This window comes from Peromyscus leucopus, chromosome 1, assembly GCF_004664715.2.
Source record: "Peromyscus leucopus breed LL Stock chromosome 1, UCI_PerLeu_2.1, whole genome shotgun sequence".
In the NCBI taxonomy this organism is placed as follows: domain Eukaryota; kingdom Metazoa; phylum Chordata; class Mammalia; order Rodentia; family Cricetidae; genus Peromyscus; species Peromyscus leucopus.
Genome location: NC_051063.1, coordinates 160,879,370 through 160,893,244, shown reverse-complemented (window position 1 = coordinate 160,893,244; position 13,875 = coordinate 160,879,370). Strand labels below are relative to the sequence as shown.

The window sequence follows — 13,875 nt, the reverse complement described above, 5'->3', positions numbered from 1 at the left end:
TATCAAGTTAATATTTAGGATTGGATTTCAAATTATGGGCCATGGAAATCTCCATAAAGGGAGAACCTTCTCTAGCCCTGTAGCAGAGTGTGTGTGTGTGTGTGTGTGTGTGTGTGTGTGTGTGTGTGTGTGTGTGTGTTTAGTGGTGGGGGCGGGGAGAGACAGAGGCCTGGCTCAGGCCAGGCCCGCCCTGTTCACCCTCCCGTTATCCACCTTCCACTTCTAGGCCATCCTCCCACCCTCGCTGGCATGGTAGGGTTTTGGGCTTTGTTGTTTTTTGCATAATGAACATATTCTCATCAGTGAAAATGTTCCTAGTACAGAGGCCACAGTGTGGACTACCTGAATTTCATTACTCAGAGTGAATCCATCCACATGGACTTTTAGAATCTTCTGTGTCTGAGTGTGTCTGTCTGGAATTCTATGTGTCTGTGTGTGTATGCCTTGGTCTGTGTGTGCCATTTGTGTCTGTGTGTCCACGCTTATGTGGTTGTAGGTCTTTCTGTATGTGTGTCTGGCTCTTGGGATGTGTGTATATGTATGTGTCTAGATGACCCCTGTCTCTTAAGTGTGTGTGCAACATATGTCTGCCTGTATCTGTGCATGTGGAATAATTCCTCCTTTGTCTGTAGTTTTAATTCCTGCAATCTCACTCACAGTTAACCACAATCTGAAAATATTATATGGAAAATTCTAGAAATATGTAACTCGCAAGGACCCCAAGTCCGTGCTCATGGCCTTTAGGATAGGACACTGATGAAGGCCTCTATCCCAGCAGAGGAGCCCCTGAAGACTATACAGTGGTGGTGTGGCAGAGTGAGAGGTGAGGCCCAGAGGAAGGAGGCACTAGGGGACATGCATGGGGATGGGAATGCTCAACAGAGGTGAGGCATTCCAAAGCACGCACGCATCCCACTACTGACTCACCCCTCACTCACACCCTGCAGTTTTGGGACAGGGTCTCACTGTGTAGTCCAGGCTCACCTCAAATTCATAGCCCTCTTACCTCAGCTCCCTGCATGGCTGAGATTGCATGCATTGCTATGCTTGGTGAGTTCATAAGTTTATGTTGTTCTGTGATCCCATCTTGCATCATTTACTCGGGACATGTCAGTTACATGTGATACTCACCCATCAGTCTCTCAGTAGCTGTCTCTGTTATCAAATCAGCCATGTGGTATCCCAGTACTTGTGTCTAGATAGCCTCTACTTTACTTATAATTAATTTTCCAAAGCGTGAGTATATTGACGCTGGCTATCTTATTATAGTATGTTGTAATTGTTCTATTTTATTATTACTTATTACTAGCCTCCTACTGTGCCTAATTTATAAATTAAATTTTACCATAGCTATTCATGCTTAGAAGAGGGAACCATGATATATCTAATCTTCAGTACTATCTGTATTCTCAGGCATCCACTGGGGTTCTAGGAATGTGTCCTTCCTAGGACACAGGTGACATCTCAGTCCATCTATATGTGTCTTGGGTGTCTCTTATTTGTACATCTGTGTATGTCTTCTAAGCTCACAGCTGTCTTTGTGTGTGTGTGTATGTGCGTGCGCGCACATGTGTGCACAGTCAGGTCTTTGTGCCATCATCTTTCCCTGTTTCACCTTGCTGCTTCTGCACGCACATGTGTATTTGTGTGTGTGTTTGTGCAGCTGTGTCTGTATGCATGTGGGTATATGAATTGTGTGCAGTGAGATGCAGCTGGCTGTTCCCTAAGGTGACAGGTCTTGATTTATGTGACCTGCTGCTCTGTCTTTTTTCTGAGCCACATCAGCTGTCTAAAATCTCTGTGACACCCCACAGGTAGGACTTTGATTGTTCTTAGATTTGATTATTTTTATTTTATGTGTATAAATGTTTCCCTACGTGTATGTTTCCCTACGTGCACCATATGCAGGCAGTACCCTTAGAGGCCAGAAGAGGGCACTGGGTCCCCTGGAGTAACAAATGGTTGTGTGCTGGTAGATGCTGGGGACTGAACCCAGATCCTCTATAAGAGCAGCTAGTGTTCATAGCCACTGAGCCATCCCTCCAGGCCCGTGACTTTGATTCTAAAGTATTTGAATTGATTTAGAACCAAGAAGCCTTGCTTGTGTACTTCAGGATCCGAAGCTTCAGAGAGAAATCTTCTAAGGCTGCTGGTACCTTTTCTTGCCCACCCCTGCTCCTTGGTCAGGGTAAGGCTATTCCTTACGGCCATGGCATTAGATCAGCTCAAATGCCAGTCATGAGGCCATGGAGAGTCCCTGGGCTGTGTGAAGTCAGAAACTCAGAGCTCTACCTATGCCTCTGTGGGGGAGATCATGATCTCCCACCATCGTCAGTTTGGGAACACTTTCATCACCCAAAGGAAGCCCTGTGCTCCCCCGCGGTCCATGTCCTTTCTCCAGGCCCCCACTCTTTCTGTTCACCCGACACTTGATGATAAATAGAGTCATCCCATTTGCAGGCTATGCATCTAGTGTCTTTCTCTTGTCATTGTGTATGGAGGGTGTGTGTGTGTGTGTGTGTGTGTGTGTGTGTGTGTGTGTGTGTGCACATGTGCACATATTCACATATGTATGCATGTGTCTGTTGGTAATTTTTAAGACATTACAAACAAAAGCTACATTTCTGCTGTCTCCATATTTGCCTATATGGTCACCTTTACCAGTGACCCCTCCTTAAGGTTATTTTTATTCATATCTGTGTATGTCTGTGTGAGTGTATACATGCATATTCAGTGCCTGCAGAGGCCAGAAGAGGGCATTAAATCCCCTAGAACTGGAATTACAGGAGCCACCCATAATGGGTCCTGGGAATTGAACTCCTTTCTTCTGGAAGAGCAATATACACTCTTAACCACCAACTATCTCTCTGGCACCATCCTCTGCCCTTAAAAAACAAACAAATCCAGTTTTTTTAACATTTATTCGTTTGTGTTTGCATGCCTGTGTTTGGTGCACATGTGGAATTCTGAGGGCAACTTGGGAGAGCTGGTTCTCTTCTGCCAAGTAGGTCCCAGGACTCGAACTCGAGTTATCAAGCATGCAGTGAGCACCTTTACCCGATGAGCCATCTCCATGGCCCATCAGTGCCTGCTGCTGCTTCATGCAGATTCACATCACTCTCTAGTGCCCTTTCAGTCTGAAGGAATCCTTGTAGGACAAATGTACCAGAGATCAGTTCCCTCCTGTCTTGTTTATCTGAGAAGTTTTAATTCTCCATTTTTTTTTTTTTTAGCAATGCAAGGAGACTATTTTGAAAGGATTTTGCCATAACTGTAGTGAACACACTCTAAGCAGCTGTCTGTCTTTTCCTTCATCCCCATCTTCATAGGAGTTGATGCCTGCTTCCTTGTAATCCTTCTCTAGGGCAGCGATATCCTTCTAGCCTCAGAGAACTCACCTCTTCCATGTTCTTACCCTGATACCAATGTACAAAAGTCCCCCTGGCATAATAAAGTCAAACTTGTAGTCCATGCAGGCCCAGGCCTCAACAATGGCAGGCATGTTGCTCAGAATACACGTGACACATAGCACACTGTACCTTGGCCAGACTCCTAGGCACCACACCAGGAGGCAAGCAGTTGATACCAACCTTGAAACCCATGGGACATGAGTCCACATGGCTGCTATTCTTGGTCTCAATGGCAGTAATGGCAGCATTCACATCCTTGGATAGCACATTTCCACCTTAAGGGAGTCAGCAGGATATTACTTGGCTGTGCTAGGGGTCACATCACTTTCTGATTGGCAGGTTCCAAGCAGTCATTGTTGATCTCTGCCACCAACAGTTCTCACAGTAGGCCTCTGCAGAGATGACTGGAACATAGGTGGCCAAGGGGAAGGAGATACAAGGGTAGGGCAGATGTTGGTCTAGAACTCCGTCAGATTCGTGGTGGGGCGGTTTGAGTGATGAGGTAGCTGAGGTTGGTATGGGTTGGGTGTTTGATGTCATACAGCCTCATTGTCCTCCATAAAGCCACAGTCTGAGTGCTCCAGGGTGGTGTGGGTGCCAAGTTCGAGCTATAGGGTGTGAACACTTGGAGAACTCCAGTTCAGACATCTTGCCACAGTCAGTAGAGAGCCACTCCTTCCGCAGTGGGGTAGAACCAGAGCCCTCTCCAAAGCTGTGGAAACCGAGGAAGCCCCGAGTCCAACCTGGCTTGGTGATCTCGCCAGTGATGTAATGGCCATGGATATAGTTGTTAGTAGCATCCTTTGGGTAGCATAAGATGCTTTGGGTCACTTTGGATCACATCAGTTACCATAGGCTCCAGGTCCACAAAGATTGCCCATGACTCACAGTTTCTGGCACCAGTTTAACAAAGTTAAAGATGAAGGAGTTGGACACTTGTCCATCAGGCTGAACCCTATGTCCTAGACAGTTGGGCTCAGAGCAGGCCTTACCCGTCTGGACATACGAACTGACATGCATTCACACATGATGAACCCTGATGGTGCTTCTCATGTAGTCAGGGTCACAGGTCACAGTGAGACCCTTTTCCTTCATTTTTGAAGCATATCTTTGCTGAATTTTTTCCTTCCCAATTTTTTGTTTCTTTCAAGTCTTTGAACATTATCCCACTGCCTTCTGGTTGTCATAGTTTCTGGTGTGGAATTGGCCACTGATCAGAACACACCAGGATCATACCCTGTGTGTGGTGAACTGAGTTTCTCGTTATGCTTACAAGATGCAGAAGCTCCTTGATCGACAGCTGTGCTGTATGTATCCATCAGCCTTTCGTAAGGTTGGAAACTGGAAGTTGAACCACTGGGTTGTAGATCCTCCTCATGACATCCCAATCAGAAAGCTGGAAATCCTAAGTCTAGCCTTGTGCTTTCAGGACCACCAGCGTATACCCTGTTGTTTGGCAGTTTGACTATGGTATGTCTTTAAATCTGTGCTACTTAGAGACTGTTGAGCTTGAAGGGGCTGGAGAGATGGCCCAGTGGTTAAGAGTGCTGGCTGACTTGCAGAGGACCCGGGTTCAATTCCCAGCAACCACATGACAGTTCACAGCTGTCTGTAACTTCAGTCCCAGGGGATCCAGCATTCTCTTCTGACTTCCACCGGTACCAGGAATGCACATGGGGCATGGATATACATGCAGGCAAGATACCCATGCACATGAAATGAACTTGTTTTTTAAAAAGGGTGTGCAGATTTGCATTTTTCATCAAATAATTAGTGGAAAGTTCAGTTTCTTCTCTTCACTATTCTTTCTGTTCCCCTTTTCTGGTACTCCCATTATGTGTGTGTTAATGAACTTGATAAAGAGTCTGCCTAGTAGGGAAGAGGGGGTGTTTTATAGTCAAAATGCTTGCTCTCCAACTGACCCACACTTAGAGGTGGCGGCCCAGGCCTTCAGGCCTGCACAAGGTGAGCAGCAGCTTTCTCCAGGCCAGAAAGCCAGAAAGTTAAAAGTGGGGTCCTCTCTTGGTCATGGTGTGTTTGTGGTGAACGAGGTACTTCTCGCTGGGGTATGCTAGGCCATCCAACTAATGCCATTGGTGTCTTTTCTCTTTATAGGTTCAATGTCAACAATACGATTCTTCATCCAGAGATCGTGGAATGGTGAGTCCTTGGCTTGTGACTACTTGGGCTAATTGTGCTCAGTTCACGGAGAATGGAGACGGTTCTTTTGACCACCCCACTTAGAGAACCAGTCTGGATATGTGCTCCACCCTGTTATTCATGTTCTTCATGGCTGTGGCTGCCCCATAGGCAGCTCTTACATCCAGCACAGCTGGTGTGTCAGGTGACTTTGGGGTGAACCTTCCCAGGCTCGGGGTAGCTTCTGCATGCTATCACTTTTCTTCCAGGCCACTGAGCTGCTCTTTAATGGTGGCCGAACAGTTTTTTGTTGAGTGGCTTATGTGAAGTGGGAGAGAGATGAGGCAGACTTCACTGGGAGGTGTGCAGAAGGCTCCTCCCTTCTGATCCTGAGTCTGTGTGGTGACAGTTTCCCACCTAGTTGGGAGATCTGACTTGTGAGTCCCGAAATGTGGGAATACTGTGTCCTAGACACAATGGAGGTGAGGGTGGTACACGATGAGGTGGGGGTCAGGAGTCGGGCTAAGGACACTGGGGAAAGGGCCGGTGGCCTTGTGTGACCGAGCAAAGCCAGGGAAGTGGACCCTGAGTGGACTGAGGGACATTGTTGCTGTCAGGTTTTGCCTTTGTCCTGAGAGGAGAAAGCACAGGAAACTTTAGAAGGACTTAGGAGAGTACAGATCAGGTTTGTATTTCCAAAGGCCATCATTTTAGCCTCTGACCACAGACTCAGCTAGAGGCAGGAATGGGAACTGGTTGTCACTGAGGGGACTGCTGCAGGAGCCAAGTGGCCATGGAGGCAGCGGAGTGACAGAACTGAGATTTATTCCGGTGAGTTGAGTCTGAGGCAGGTGCCCATGGGAGATGGGTGGAGACCCAGGAGCTGCTGACAGGTGTCCATAGTAACCCTGGCCCAGTGCCCATCACAGCCGCACCCTCAGAGAGGATGGAGACTGTCCTTCAGGCTCATGGCATCTCTTCTTGTTTGTTTCAAGTAACCAGTGTGTGTCCCTGTAGCTCACCCAGCAGAACAAGTCGCGAGTCCTTGGGATTGGCCTGGGTCCACCGTCTTCCTCACCGTGACTTTGCCCTGAGGTCACTGGCAGTGGAGAGTGTGCTGGAGAACACAGCTGGCTTGTGAGCTCCAGCGTCTCCCTGAGGGATGAGCCATTAGTTCGTCACTTTAGAGCAAGCTCACTTTAATTCCGGTGACATTTGCGAGGCTCCAAGGTGGAGTCTCACGTTTATAAGAATGCCTCTCAGTTTTATTAAAGCGAGCAGCAAAAAGGACTTATTTGGCATTTGATGGTAGTAGAACAATTTCAGAAATGTCACATTGTCCTTGCCGCCTCAGGGGTGTGTTTTAATAGCACGGGGCCCAGTCTCCGCCGTGATACAGTTGATCTTGGCAGATCCATCATGGCCACAGTTATTGCCCTCCTTGCCAGAACCCCAGAAGGGGCTCTGGGTGCGGCAGCAGCCGGTCCTTCATCTCCCAAAGCAGGTGGGCTCTCTATGACGTTAAATTACCATTTGGTGTTAGATTTTTGGGAGTTCCTGGGTTTTGCTCATTTGTTTGGGTGTTACTATATAACTCAGAATGGCCTTAAACTTGAGATCTGCCTGCTTTTTCATTCCCAATGCTGGAACTGTAAGTTCATGCCACCACACTCATCTGCTCCCAGGGCTTGAATGCTCTGGCTGCCTGCTCTCTCCCGCTCTGTGGAGGGAGTCTGCCCAGGGGAGAGTGTCAGCTCCAGTCCCTGTCCCTTTCAAGACCACAGACGGATGACAGAACTTTGCTGTCTCCATAGCTTCAGCTGAGAGAGAGCTGTGCTCATACCCAGCTATGGTGGGGATGGAAGGATTGCCAGTCCCCGTTCCATCATCTGCAAAGCTGATGAAGTGAGTGTGTGAGACAGGAGTCAAGCTGGTGTGTCTTAACAACACAGGCCCCGCCGAGACTCCCTGTGGAAGGCCTGTGCTGATAAGCACCGGGCATGCCACTCTGCTTAAAGAGGCTGTTGCTATTGATGTATGAGGCAGCTGCTCCAGTTAGTCCCATGCTACAGATGAGGAAATGGAGGCCCAGAGAGTTAGGGACTCACCCAAGGAAAAGCCGTGAATCCAGGCTGTTGGCTCTATGGTCTTACAGAGCCTCTTGTAGCTCAGCTAAATGCCCTGGAGTCCAGCTCACTCCAGCCCCTCTGCAAGGCCAGCTGACTGGATTGAGTCTCGGGAAAAGTACAGCAGGACCAGAGAGCAGGGGCTGTGTAGGAAAGCGTCCCTGGCATCCACACAATACCCCAGGCCCAGATTAGCAAGTTGGGCATTTGGGGGTTTTTCCAGGGCCAGTCTGACTGGGAGGCCTCCTGGCATGGGGAGCTGGTGCTCTCAGGGTTGTGTGTTTTGTTTTTGACTGGCATTCATTCCCTTTGTGTGACTGTTTTATCGTTTTCCATCCTCTCAAGCAGCACCTTTTTGATTTCCTGTAAATTCCTCCATAATTGTACTCTTCCCGCAAACACAAGCTCATAACTGCACATTTCTTCCTTTTGCTCAGTGTTGCGGCGGGAACGTATAGGTCAAAAGTTGAATCTGACTAAGAGCAGGCTTGTCACTGCCATAATTCAGGCCGGGCTTCTGCTCTGTTGTTTTGTAGAGGATGAAATTGATCTGGAGGTAGGGTAGGAAGTAAAAGGAGGTGCCTTCATGCCTCTCAGCTCCATGCCAGGGGCTGCAGCTAAACCCTCACGGAAGCGTGAGTGCACCCACGGCTGCTGTGCATCTCCTGGGGTTTTGAGTGAGACCGAGTCCATTTGAGTCATACGCAGGTTTTAGAAGTGTTAATTACATGGTCTGCATGCATTAGAATGCGGGCTGTAGGTGACGTTTCTGCTCCTGCCTACTGCCTGCACAGGAGTTAAAGTGCAGGGGCTTCAGGACAGAGGTGCACCGGAAGCTGTCCCAGGTTTAAAGATGTGTGTGGACGATGACCTAGATTGCTGGCGTGTGGGAGGCACTGCAGGAGCACCCCCGTCTGTGTCTCTGTTGAGTAGTCCTGGCACCCTTCACAGACCCTTCATGTAAGGACTGGAGAGTCCCAAGGCAGAGAGAACTTGGTTTCTGCACACCAGAAAGTGGGGGATGGATGGAGGCATCACTGTGCCCAAAGTCCTGTGCCAGACATCTGACCCAACAAATTCGGTCTGGTCACTAACCTTGAAAACCAAGTGGAAGCAATGGGGGCGCACGCCTTTAATTAATCCCAGCACTCGGGAGGCAGGGCAGGCAGATCTCTGTGGTTTGAGGCCAGCCTGGGATACAGAGCAAGATCCAGGATATCCAGGGCTACACAGAGAAATCCTGCTTCAAAAAAGAAAAAAGAAGGAAGGAAGGGAGGGAGGGAGGGAGGGAGGGAGGGAGGGAGGGAGGGAGGGAGAGAGAGAGAGAGAGAGACCAGTCATAAAGGAGTGTAGTCACTGTGGCTGTATCGAGAAGATGGGGAACAAGAGTCTCAAACATTGGTAGGCTTGTATGAGTTTTAGGGGGAGTTGGGCTGGGCAGGACTGAGAAATCTGTACAGTTAAGCAATTTGGGTCAGCTTGTGGTCTGGCTGATCCTTGTTTCAGTTCTGGTTCTGCCAGATGACTCCAGAGAAGTCTTAGCACTTGAGGGGGCCATCTAGTTCCCATGAGATGTTTGCTCCTGCTTGGGCAGACGAGACACCCTTCCTTTCTCAGTATTCTCAGTCTTTGAGGCAGTTGCCTCCATTTAGGGGGTGATCTGTCTGTGAGGCCTTGCTGTTCCCACAATGCAAAGTGACTACAGGCTCAGAACTATAGTTGGAGATATTGATGCATCTTCAGAGGGTGTCTTAGTTAGGTTTCTGTTGCTGTGATAATACACCACGACCAAAAGTAACTTTGGGAGGAAAGGGTTTGTTTGGCTTACACTTCTTTATCACAGTCCGTCATTGAAGGAAGTCAGGACAGGGACTCAAGGCAGGAACCCAGAGGCAGGACCTGAAGAAGAGACCATAAAAGAATACTGCTTACTGGCTTGCCCCCGTAGTTGGCTCAGTTTGCTTTCTCATGCACTCCAGGACCACCTGCTTAGGGTCTGCATCGCCCACAGTGGGCTGGGCCCTTCCACGTCAATCATCAGTCAAAATAATACCCCAGGCATGGCCTTGCCTACAAATCAATCTTACGGAGGCATTTTCTAAATTAAACTTCCCTCTACCCAGGTATGTCTAGGTTTGCGTCAAGTTGACAAAAAAAACAAACCAAACCAAACAAACAAAAACAAGCACCATAGGGGTTATAATAGACTGTTGTAAAGCTCATAGTACCAGACCTTAGTTAATCTTTAGTTTTGGCTTTGAGATTGTATATCATCACTATGAATTCCACAATGGTCTCAAACTCTTTTTTTTGGGGGGGGAGGGGTTTCAAGACAGGGTTTCTCTGTGTAGCTTTGTGCCTTTCCTGGAACTCACTCTGTAGCCCAGGCTGGCCTTGAACTCACAGAGATCTGCCTGCCTATGCTTCCCAAGTGCTGGGATTAAAGGCAGTAACCACCACCGCCTGGCCGGTCTCAAACTCTTGAGTCTCCTGTTCCCTAGAGCCCCAATAGAATACCAATAAAGAATACCTTAGTTATTCTTTATTGCCTTCAGCCTTGGAAGGGGGAATGAAATATTTCAAGTTTCATCAGGTTATAGACAAACATACCTTCAGTCATTAACATGCTAGTGTGTGGCCTTGAATAAGAACCTGACCCAAATAAAGGAAACATTCACAGAACAAGAGCAGAGACGCCAGGCTTCCTCCTGCTCTGTTTGCACAGATGCCCAAGGAGGAGTCTGTGCTTAGCAAACCCATGTCTGAGTACCCATTCTATCTGCACCATTACAGGCACAGCCACACAGGAGTGGGTGGACTTCCTCCCACCTGCCTGTCCCACCACCTCCTCTAGGGGCTGAGCTTGGCTCTGGCTTGTTGGAGAGGACTTGCCGGAGGAGCCTCCTGGGGATAGGGAACTCCAGCCCCTTTCTTGTCTCTCTTGTTGTTTCGTGATTCTCTTGTTTTGATTCCTCAGTTTCCAGTGTGGATGGGGATGTTGGGGGCAGGGCCTGGGGAGTCCTTTGGTATTGAACTCCTGCCCACCTGGCTCCTGGAGAACCATCCCCTGTGCATTCATCTTTGGGAGAGATGGAATTCCTGGCTCTTTTAATGGGTTTTATTCAACAAACTGGCACCTTGACGCTTAGAGACTGATCTGGGAAATACTTCATCCTGTCTTGCTACTATTTTAATCAGTGCTGCATTCAGACCTCAGTTAATTGATGTCTTAATCCTGGGTTTAATGCCTAGAGGCAGTTTTGTGACCTGTGAATATCTAAGGAGAAAAAAAGATTGCACAAATAAATCTCTGCCTCGTATAGTTTTTGTCATTTCAGGCCTGTGGCAAGAGACTCCAGCTTCTGGTTCCAGGGTGAGGTCTGTGATCCCTCATCTTCCCACACACGTGTTGGTGCCTCTGTGTGTGTGTGTGTGTGGCACATGTCTGTGTGTGTACATAACTACTCTACTGCTGAGCTTCATATCCAGTCATTGGCTTTTTGCTTTGCCCAGACTGGCCTCAAACTCATGGACTTGCCTCCATCTCCTGAGAGCTGAAGTTATGGGTATGTGCTGTCAGACGTGGTTTGTTGCTGCCTTTCTGTTTGAGCAGACCCCTTGGGTGTAATGATGCTGACAGTCTTCACCCCAAGGCCAAGCAGCACCCACATCTCCCAGCATGTATCACCTGTACCTCTTGCCCCATCTGAAAGCTCGAGCTGCCTTCCACCCCAGCTTCATAAAAAGGCTCCTAGCCTGAGCCCTGCTCCCTGGTTACTTCCTGTAGGAGGCGGCCTTGACCTCTCCTGGTGATGTCAAACTGGTAGATGGATCCTGTATTTTCAGTAGCCATCTCATGCCTCCTTGGAATATGAGACTCCTTCCCTCAGGCTCATTAACCTGTAGAGGACAGAGAACCTCCTTTCCTTGTCCTTTTGGTTCAGACATAGTAGAAGTGGCCTCATCACCTGTGAGAAGCCGTGCAGCCTATATGTTGTTGGCAGTATGGCAGGCAGTGTTTTGGAATTAACCAACCAAGTAGGACAGACCTCAAGTCTGCCTGGCACCTGGGAGAATCCACAGGCAAGAGCCGCCAGGGCCGTCTAATAGGTTACCTCAGCATCTGCAGATACCTACTTAGCTTAGATTAAGTCGAGAGGGGCCAGAGTCCAGCCAGGCCTCTGAGTAAAGTCTTCCCAGGGTAATTTGCCTTAGTCCTACTTTTGTTTGTTTGGTTTGTATATTTGCTTTTTGGAACAAATTATCTCTAGGTAGCTCATACTGCCTTCAAATTCCAACTTCCTGCCCCAGTTTCCCAAATTCTGGGATTATAGGGGTGGACTACTCCAGCTAGGTGGTTTGTTTTTTTTTTTTTTTTTTTTTTTTTTTTTTTAAGTAGTCCTGGATAAATCAGCTAAAGGCCTAATGGCAGAGCTCTGACCCTCCAGCCCCATTGGCTACCTGTGAGCAGAGCCTCTGCTTGGGGCAGAGAACTGTGTAGGATCTGACCTTCTTTCTCCCACAATGGAGATGGTAGTCAACTGTAGGGAGGAGCCAGGGATGAGTGTGAGGGGAGAATAAGAGCACTGGTGGTGGGGGTCTAGCCTGGGCCTCTTCTAGGGATGAGTGTGAGGGAAATAGGGCACCAGGATGTTCTAGCCTGACCTCTTCTTTGTGGTTTAGCAGCAGTTCCCAGGAGGCTGTGCAGCTGGCCTGAGAGGAGAGCAGTCCAGTCCTGGTGGACTCCCTGGCTCTGACTGGGGATGAAAAGGTACCTGGCTAGGACTAGGAAGGCAGTGGCCTCTTTCAGCCCCGCTCCCAAGACTGGTGACAGGATCTCACTATGTAGCCCAGGTTAGCCCCAAACTCATGTTCTTCCCCAGCCTCTTAAGTCCTGGAATTACAGCTGTATTACATGCCTGCCTCCTCTTTTTTTCTGGAAGTCAGTCATGCTCCAGAAGTCCCCAGCCTGTGTGTTGTCTTGCTGTCTTATTCAGACAGTGGGTAGATTCCTCAGCTCTGCTCTGGGCCACAAATATCCGTCACTGTGGGTCCCTGCTCTTCAAGTCCACTCCAGCCTTTTGAAAGACACTTAAAGAGATTTCCAGTGCATTCCTTCTACGAAGATTCCTCTCCTACCTGGGAGCAGAGAAGGACTTGGCCTAGGGTGGGGTATGTGGGAGCCCTCTCCAACCTTGGAAGAGCTGCTTTCTGGGATCTGGGGATCACTGAGCCCCCTGAATTGGTTCCCCACAGAAGAGGGAGGAGGCTTTGGGAGAGGCTGCATGCAGTTGCATGTGGAAAACATCTAGAGGATACCTAGGGGCTACTGAAAGTGTGTGAGCAAGAGGGATGTTCTGTCAGTAAAGGGCAGCCTCGGGCATGGGTTGGATGTGGGCTGTCAGGAGACCAGAGGAAGATGTCTGTGTGCTATGCCGGGTGTCTGCCTTCAGCAGCAGGAGGGTTGTGAGACCAGAACTCAATGGGAATTGGTCCATGCTGGGTCCTAGTAGGAGACCCGGTCCAGAGGCTTATACCAGAGACAAGCAGCAGGTATAGAAGTCAGGGGGTGGGGCAGGAGGGCCAGAGGATGGGCCATGCCTGCATCCACTGGTGAGCCCTAGGGTCCAGGAGCCCGTGAGAGGAAGGTTGGCAGAGGGTGAGAGAGCAGGATAACCAGAAGGGGAGGGGAGGAGAGGAGGTTCATAGTGAGCGAAGAAGCTGCTTTTGAGGGACTTGGCTGGAAGAGAGGGCAGTGATAGCAGGAGATTTTACTCAAGAGGCTCCAGCTACGGGGGGCCATGTGGGCAGCTGGTATGGTGCATATGCCTGTAAGCCCCAAACGCCTGCAAGGCAGGAAGGTCTAGAGTTCAGAGCTAGCCTGGGTCACATGGTAAATTGGATGCCACCTTGAATATAAAGATCCCGCCTCAAAAACCAAGAGCGAAGAAGGTGAAGGAGGTGCTGGGTATTCAGAACCCGTGGTGGGTAGGGCATAGAGCCCACCTCAGAAAGGAGGAGAGGATGTGTCTGGAAACACAAACCTGGGCAACTGTGGGAGGAGAGGCAGAGTGGCCCACCCCAGCTCAGTGTTCAGGTGTCCATCTGCTGAGAGGAGCCTCTGCAGGGGGGTAGAGCAGGAGGAAGAGGAGAAGAGGAGAGCGTCCGCACCTCCTGAGTGCTCCCCCCAGAGATTGGGA

General features: G+C 49.2%; 1 protein-coding gene across 1 annotated transcript in view; it reads left to right on the top strand.

The window, feature by feature from the left end:
* Pepd (peptidase D) overlaps window positions 1-13,875 on the top strand; it is a 135,839-nt gene that overhangs the window by 36,095 nt on the left and 85,869 nt on the right. Inside the window, exon 7 of the mRNA XM_028877780.2 lies at window positions 5,526-5,570. Within this exon, the coding sequence (XP_028733613.1) occupies window positions 5,526-5,570 (45 nt within the window). The remainder of the gene's footprint in view (window positions 1-5,525; window positions 5,571-13,875) is intronic.